At 32.4% G+C, this 9696-nt stretch overlaps 1 protein-coding gene across 8 annotated transcripts in view; it reads right to left on the bottom strand.

Annotated features, from left to right (window-relative positions):
• Positions 1 to 9696, bottom strand: part of LOC308081000 (ribonuclease P protein subunit p30-like) — a 57910-nt gene that overhangs the window by 47598 nt on the left and 616 nt on the right. For all 8 annotated transcript variants that reach the window (XR_013932778.1, XR_013932779.1, XR_013932780.1 and 5 more), the window contains 4 exons: positions 8501 to 8568; positions 8075 to 8131; positions 1232 to 1297; positions 735 to 806 (listed from right to left, as the gene is read on the bottom strand). Coding sequence is in view for 3 of the 8 variants with exons in the window: in XM_080457403.1 (XP_080313529.1) it covers positions 735 to 806; positions 1232 to 1297; positions 8075 to 8131; positions 8501 to 8568 (263 nt within the window). In the remaining 5 variants the exon portion in view is untranslated. The remainder of the gene's footprint in view (positions 1 to 734; positions 807 to 1231; positions 1298 to 8074; positions 8132 to 8500; positions 8569 to 9696) is intronic.

Below are 9696 nucleotides of genomic sequence, written 5' to 3' on the forward strand. Positions count from 1 at the left end.
CGGATCTATAAATAGGATGATATAAGTACCGCGGGTGGATGGCGGATGGATAATGAACTTGTTAACGCGGATTTGGGTGACAAAAAAAGCCATCCGCGCATCTCTATTTCACAGCAATAAGACACTGCATTCATGATTTGGGGCATTTTGTTCCAAAAATGTGTTTTGCTAAATTAGACCTGCTGGTGGCGCTCTAACAGGCCAATGTGAAAAGGGTGGTATTTCTTCCTCGGCCTAATGTTGCATGTGAAATTTCACGGAAATCGCAAGCTGCGTGCATAGTTTGAGGCTTTTTGTTCAAAATGGACCAATCCTGCAAACTTTGGAAGGCAACCTTAGCCAATGAGGATGGAATATGGGAAATCGGACAGATCTGTGTTGATCACATGACTATAGAGATACTGTGTACCGATGTATGACGTTTGAATAAAATCTGTAGGAGTAATATAAAAAAATGGGTTTTGCACAAATCTGCCTCCTGGTGGCGCTATAACAGGCCCATGTAAAAGAGGTTCTGAATTGGCATCCAGGGAGTGTGTGTGCACAGTTTCAGAGCGACCGGGCCAACGGTGCCGGAGATTAGCTGCTAACACACGGACAGGACACACGGACGGACGGACGGTAAAACATACTCTCTCGCCATGCCTTTCGGCCTGGTGGAGACAATAACTCATATGTATAATAACTCATATGTGTAATAACTCATAATAACTTATGAAGGTCTTATAACTCACATGGAAGAGTTTCTCTGAGGAGGGCTGGACCGCCAGGAGGTCAAACCCTCTGTACTCTGGAGCACTGTTCTTCTACACACACACACACACACACACACACACACACACACACACAGTGTTTTTATGAATGCCATTGTTTCTGTATTGACCCTACAGGCAAAAAATAGCAGATCTACAAGCTCACATGGGCTATTTTTCGGTGCAAGACGACACACCAGCGTGTAACTAAGTGTAAATCAGACATAACTATAACTGTAACCCCTTAAACCTGACCTCTAAATGTATAATGCTGACATTTGGTTTTTAATAAGTAATACAAACGCGCGCACACACACACACACACACACACACACACACACACACACACACACACACACACACACACACACACACACACACACACACACACACACACACACACACACACACACACACACACACACACACACACAATGATTGACAGTACAATGGACCAATAGGAAGGAGGATGGACTCACAAAGTGTCCAGGGTCTGAAGCTTTCAGCGTCAACCTGTTCAGAACTCTGATTGGTCTGGATTTACCCTGAAACAATAACACATCATTATTATTAATATAATAAAACACAACAGACGACACTAACCCTAACCCTGACACAATAACACATTATTATTATTATTATTATTATTATTATTATAATAAAACACAACAGACGACACTAACCCTAACCCTGACACAATAACACATTATTATTATTATTATTATTATTATAATAAAACACAACAGACGACACTAACCCTAACCCTGACACAATAACACATTATTATTATTATTATTATTATTATAATAAAACACAACAGACGACACTAACCCTAACCCTGACACAATAACACATTATTATTATTATTATTATTATTATTATTATAATAAAACACAACAGACGACACTAACCCTAACCCTGACACAATAACACATTATTATTATTATTATTATAAAACACAACAGACGACACTAACCCTAACCCTGACACAATAACACATTATTATTATTATTATTATAAAACACAACAGACGACACTAACCCTAACCCTGACACAATAACACATTATTATTATTATTATTATTATTATAATAAAACACAACAGACGACACTAACCCTAACCCTGACACAATAACACATTATTATTATTATTATTATAATAAAACACAACAGACGACACTAACCCTAACTCTGACACAATAACACATTATTATTATTATTATAATAAAACACAACAGACGACACTAACCCTAACCCTGACACAATAACACATTATTATTATTATTATTATTATAATAAAACACAACAGACGACACTAACCCTAACCCTGACACAATAACACATTATTATTATTATTATTATTATTATTATTATTATAAAACACAACAGACGACACTAACCCTAACCCTGACACAATAACACATTATTATTATTATTATTATTATTATAAAACACAACAGACGACACTAACCCTAACCCTGACACAATAACACATTATTATTATTATTATAATAAAACACAACAGACGACACTAACCCTAACTCTGACACAATAACACATTATTATTATTATTATTATAATAAAACACAACAGACGACACTAACCCTAACTCTGACACAATAACACATTATTATTATTATTATAATAAAACACAACAGACGACACTAACCCTAACCCTGACACAATAACACATTATTATTATTATTATTATTATAATAAAACACAACAGACGACACTAACCCTAACCCTGACACAATAACACATTATTATTATTATTATTATTATTATTATTATTATAATAAAACACAACAGACGACACTAACCCTAACCCTGACACAATAACACATTATTATTATTATTATTATTATAATAAAACACAACAGACGACACTAACCCTAACCCTGACACAATAACACATTATTATTATTATTATTATTATTATTATTATTATTATTATTATTATAAAACACAACAGACGACACTAACCCTAACCCTGACACAATAACACATTATTATTATTATTATTATTATTATAAAACACAACAGACGACACTAACCCTAACCCTGACACAATAACACATTATTATTATTATTATAATAAAACACAACAGACGACACTAACCCTAACTCTGACAAAATAACACATTATTATTATTATAATAAAACACAACAGACGACACTAACCCTAACTCTGACACAATAACACATTATTATTATTATTATTATAATAAAACACAACAGACGACACTAACCCTAACTCTGACAAAATAACACATTATTATTATTATAATAAAACACAACAGACGACACTAACCCTAACTCTGACACAATAACACATTATTATTATTATTATTATAATAAAACACAACAGACGACACTAACCCTAACCCTGACACAATAACACATTATTATTATTATTATTATTATTATTATAATAAAACACAACAGACGACACTAACCCTAACCCTGACACAATAACACATTATTATTATTATTATTATTATTATTATAATAAAACACAACAGACGACACTAACCCTAACCCTGACACAATAACACATTATTATTATTATTATTATTATTATTATTATTATAATAAAACACAACAGACGACACTAACCCTAACCCTGACACAATAACACATTATTATTATTATTATTATTATAATAAAACACAACAGACGACACTAACCCTAACCCTGACACAATAACACATTATTATTATTATTATTATTATTATAATAAAACACAACAGACGACACTAACCCTAACTCTGACACAATAACACATTATTATTATTATAATAAAACACAACAGACGACACTAACCCTAACCCTGACACAATAACACATTATTATTATTATTATTATTATTATTATTATAATAAAACACAACAGACGACACTAACCCTAACCCTGACACAATAACACATTATTATTATTATTATTATTATTATAATAAAACACAACAGACGACACTAACCCTAACCCTGACACAATAACACATTATTATTATTATAATAAAACACAACAGACGACACTAACCCTAACCCTGACACAATAACACATTATTATTATTATTATTATTATTATTATAATAAAACACAACAGACGACACTAACCCTAACCCTGACACAATAACACATTATTATTATTATTATTATAATAAAACACAACAGACGACACTAACCCTAACTCTGACACAATAACACATTATTATTATTATTATTATAATAAAACACAACAGACGACACTAACCCTAACCCTGACACAATAACACATTATTATTATTATTATAATAAAACACAACAGACGACACTAACCCTAACCCTGACACAATAACACATTATTATTATTATTATTATAATAAAACACAACAGACGACACTAACCCTAACCCTGACACAATAACACATTATTATTATTATTATAATAAAACACAACAGACGACACTAACCCTAACCCTGACACAATAACACATTATTATTATTATTATTATTATTATTATTATAATAAAACACAACAGACGACACTAACCCTAACCCTGACACAATAACACATTATTATTATTATTATTATAATAAAACACAACAGACGACACTAACCCTAACCCTGACACAATAACACATTATTATTATTATTATAATAAAACACAACAGACGACACTAACCCTAACCCTGACACAATAACACATTATTATTATTATTATTATTATTATTATAATAAAACACAACAGACGACACTAACCCTAACTCTGACACAATAACACATTATTATTATTATTATTATTATTATTATAAAACACAACAGACGACACTAACCCTAACCCTGACACAATAACACATTATTATTATTATTATTATAATAAAACACAACAGACGACACTAACCCTAACCCTGACACAATAACACATTATTATTATTATTATTATATTAAAACACAACAGACGACACTAACCCTAACCCTGACACAATAACACATTATTATTATTATAATTATAATAAAACACAACAGACGACACTAACCCTAACCCTGACACAATAACACATTATTATTATTATTATTATTATTATTATAATAAAACACAACAGACGACACTAACCCTAACCCTGACACAATAACACATTATTATTATTATTATTATATTAAAACACAACAGACGACACTAACCCTAACCCTGACACAATAACACATTATTATTATTATAATTATAATAAAACACAACAGACGACACTAACCCTAACCCTGACACAATAACACATTATTATTATTATTATTATTATTATTATAATAAAACACAACAGACGACACTAACCCTAACCCTGACACAATAACACATTATTATTATTATTATTATAATAAAACACAACAGACGACACTAACCCTAACCCTGACACAATAACACATTATTATTATTATTATAATAAAACACAACAGACGACACTAACCCTAACCCTGACACAATAACACATTATTATTATTATTATTATTATTATTATAATAAAACACAACAGACGACACTAACCCTAACTCTGACACAATAACACATTATTATTATTATTATTATTATTATTATAAAACACAACAGACGACACTAACCCTAACCCTGACACAATAACACATTATTATTATTATTATTATAATAAAACACAACAGACGACACTAACCCTAACCCTGACACAATAACACATTATTATTATTATTATTATATTAAAACACAACAGACGACACTAACCCTAACCCTGACACAATAACACATTATTATTATTATAATTATAATAAAACACAACAGACGACACTAACCCTAACCCTGACACAATAACACATTATTATTATTATTATTATTATTATAATAAAACACAACAGACGACACTAACCCTAACCCTGACACAATAACACATTATTATTATTATTATTATATTAAAACACAACAGACGACACTAACCCTAACCCTGACACAATAACACATTATTATTATTATAATTATAATAAAACACAACAGACGACACTAACCCTAACCCTGACACAATAACACATTATTATTATAATTATAATAAAACACAACAGACGACACTAACCCTAACCCTGACACAATAACACATTATTATTATTATTATTATTATTATTATAATAAAACACAACAGACGACACTAACCCTAACCCTGACACAATAACACATTATTATTATTATTATTATAATAAAACACAACAGACGACACTAACCCTAACCCTGACACAATAACACATTATTATTATTATTATAATAAAACACAACAGACGACACTAACCCTAACCCTGACACAATAACACATTATTATTATTATTATTATTATTATTATAATAAAACACAACAGACGACACTAACCCTAACTCTGACACAATAACACATTATTATTATTATTATTATTATTATTATAAAACACAACAGACGACACTAACCCTAACCCTGACACAATAACACATTATTATTATTATTATTATAATAAAACACAACAGACGACACTAACCCTAACCCTGACACAATAACACATTATTATTATTATTATTATATTAAAACACAACAGACGACACTAACCCTAACCCTGACACAATAACACATTATTATTATTATAATTATAATAAAACACAACAGACGACACTAACCCTAACCCTGACACAATAACACATTATTATTATTATTATTATTATAATAAAACACAACAGACGACACTAACCCTAACCCTGACACAATAACACATTATTATTATTATTATTATATTAAAACACAACAGACGACACTAACCCTAACCCTGACACAATAACACATTATTATTATTATAATTATAATAAAACACAACAGACGACACTAACCCTAACCCTGACACAATAACACATTATTATTATTATTATTATAATAAAACACAACAGACGACACTAACCCTAACCCTGACACAATAACACATTATTATTATTATTATTATAATAAAACACAACAGACGACACTAACCCTAACCCTGACACAATAACACATTATTATTATTATAATTATAATAAAACACAACAGACGACACTAACCCTAACCCTGACACAATAACACATTATTATTATTATAATTATAATAAAACACAACAGACGACACTAACCCTAACCCTGACACAATAACACATTATTATTATTATAATTATAATAAAACACAACAGACGACACTAACCCTAACCCTGACACAATAACACATTATTATTATTATAATTATAATAAAACACAACAGACGACACTAACCCTAACCCTGACACAATAACACATTATTATTATTATAATTATAATAAAACACAACAGACGACACTAACCCTAACCCTGACACAATAACACATTATTATTATTATTATTATAATAAAACACAACAGACGACACTAACCCTAACCCTGACACAATAACACATTATTATTATTATTATTATAATAAAACACAACAGACGACACTAACCCTAACCCTGACACAATAACACATTATTATTATTATTATTATAATAAAACACAACAGACGACACTAACCCTAACCCTGACACAATAACACATTATTATTATAATTATTATAATAAAACACAACAGACGACACTAACCCTAACCCTGACACAATAACACATTATTATTATTATTATTATAATAAAACACAACAGACGACACTAACCCTAACCCTGACACAATAACACATTATTATTATTATCTTACTACTATATAATTGACAAAAGCTCGGAGAGGAGAGGAGAGGAGAGGAGAGGAGAGGAGAGGAGAGGAGAGGAGAGGAGAGGAGAGGAGAGAGGGGCCGGACTTCGCATGACGTGTGTGCAGAGTGACTAGGCCAGTGCTGTCTGGACCAACCTCGGAATGGGCCTAGATGTGAAGCGGCCCTCACATCTAGTTATAATTATAATAATATATAAAAACAAAAAAATTAAAATGTTGATGCTCTATTAAGTCATTTTGCTGGGTAACTGTGTGATTGACAGGCCTACCTGTGTGATTGACAGGCCTACCTGTGTGATTGACAGGCCTACCTGTATGATTGACAGGCCTAACTGTGTGATTGACAGGCCTACCTGTATGATTGACAGGCCTACCTGTGTGATTGACAGGCCTACCTGTGTGATTGACAGGCCTACCTGTATGATTGACAGGCCTACCTGTGTGATTGACAGGCCTACCTGTATGATTGACAGGCCTACCTGTATGATTGACAGGCCTACCTGTATGATTGACAGGCCTACCTGTGTGATTGACAGGCCTACCTGTGTGATTGACAGGCCTACCTGTGTGATTGACAGGCCTACCTGTGTGATTGACAGGCCTACCTGTATGATTGGCAGCTTGTCAAACAGCTCAGAGATGGATGTGGGTTTGGGAATCTCCTGTTTAGGGGAAAGAAGAACAGTGACACCTGCTGACGGCATGAGGAACTACAACCAGGCCTCTCAAATCATTCAATAGGAAAAGATCAGGTTATTGTTTTATAAATAAAATATAAAAACATAAATATAGTCTCTGTCGGTGGAAACAACTCATACGTCCAAAACTGTTGCTTTTCAGGATTAAAATACATTTTAAAAAACAGCAAAAGTACCAGATCTACAAGCTCATAGATCTGACGCTGTAGTATGATCAAGCAGGGCATTAATTTATAGAATAAATATAGAATATGGAGATAAGAGGTTCCTGCCCGACAACAACAACAAAATATGATCTCATCTTTATTTTAAATAAATAAATAAATAAATCACCTGTTTCTGTTTCTTCTGTTTAGGTTGAGGTTCAAACACATGGTTGATGGCAACCGTGGAATATCCCACTGGAATGATACACAACGGTTACTGTGTGCAAGACATGTCTTGTAATAAAGTACAGAGAGTAAATGTACTCAGACATCATGTCTTGTAATAAAGTACAGAGAGTAAATGTACTCAGACATCATGTCTTGTAATGAAGTACAGAGAGTAAATGTACTCAGACATCATGTCTTGTAATAAAGTACAGAGAGTAAATGTACTCAGACATCATGTCTTGTAATAAAGTACAGAGAGTAAATGTACTCAGACATCATGTCTTGTAATAAAGTACAGAGAGTAAATGTACTCAGACATCATGTCTTGTAATAAAGTACAGAGAGTAAATGTACTCAGACATCATGTCTTGTAATAAAGTACAGAGAGTAAATGTACTCAGACATCATGTCAACATTACATCTTTAAACTGGGACCAAAGCACCCGGCAGGTTGCACATCCGGTCCGGAGAGGATACGGAAACAGTCCGTTTGCGTGGATGTAAACAAACGTGTTATGTTACCGGAAACGGTAGGCGGGCGCTAAACCGGATGTGAGCGCTGAGCGGCCAAACACCTTAGCCATGGTTCACATGACGCTCGTCTGTCACAAGCGTCATGGAACCACTTGTTCCTGTTTTGCGAATCTTTTACATTTACAACCCGTACATCTACATAAACGTTCAGATGTACAATATAAAGTGTTTACCTCATGGCCACGGATGTTACAAGTTAAAACGCCCGGGTCTAAGTACCCGTATCTTCTGTATTGTTCAATAAAAAGCTTTTTAATTCGATCACCAGCCATTTTCTTATAATTTTCTCCGATACTTTCAACCACGCGCCCCTATCGGTGGGGAGGTGTATTGCACTCTGATACATTAGGAAAAATGTAATAGAAAATAGCCGCCGATCGGATTAAAAAGCTTTTTATTGAACAATACAGAAGATAAAGGTACTTAGACCCGGGCGTTTTAACTTGTTACATCCATGGCTTTAGGGTCAGCACTTTATATCTGATATATGAACCTTTATGTAGATGAACGGGATGTAAATGTAAAAATAAAACACAAACCAGGAACAAGCGGTTCCATGACTGTCATGTTTCAGGACTACAAACATGTCAACGTGTTTAAATGATAAAGTTTACATGAATA

Source organism: Gymnoscopelus braueri (assembly GCF_963280865.1).
Source record: "Gymnoscopelus braueri genome assembly, contig: SCAFFOLD_139, whole genome shotgun sequence".
In the NCBI taxonomy this organism is placed as follows: Eukaryota; Metazoa; Chordata; class Actinopteri; order Myctophiformes; family Myctophidae; genus Gymnoscopelus; species Gymnoscopelus braueri.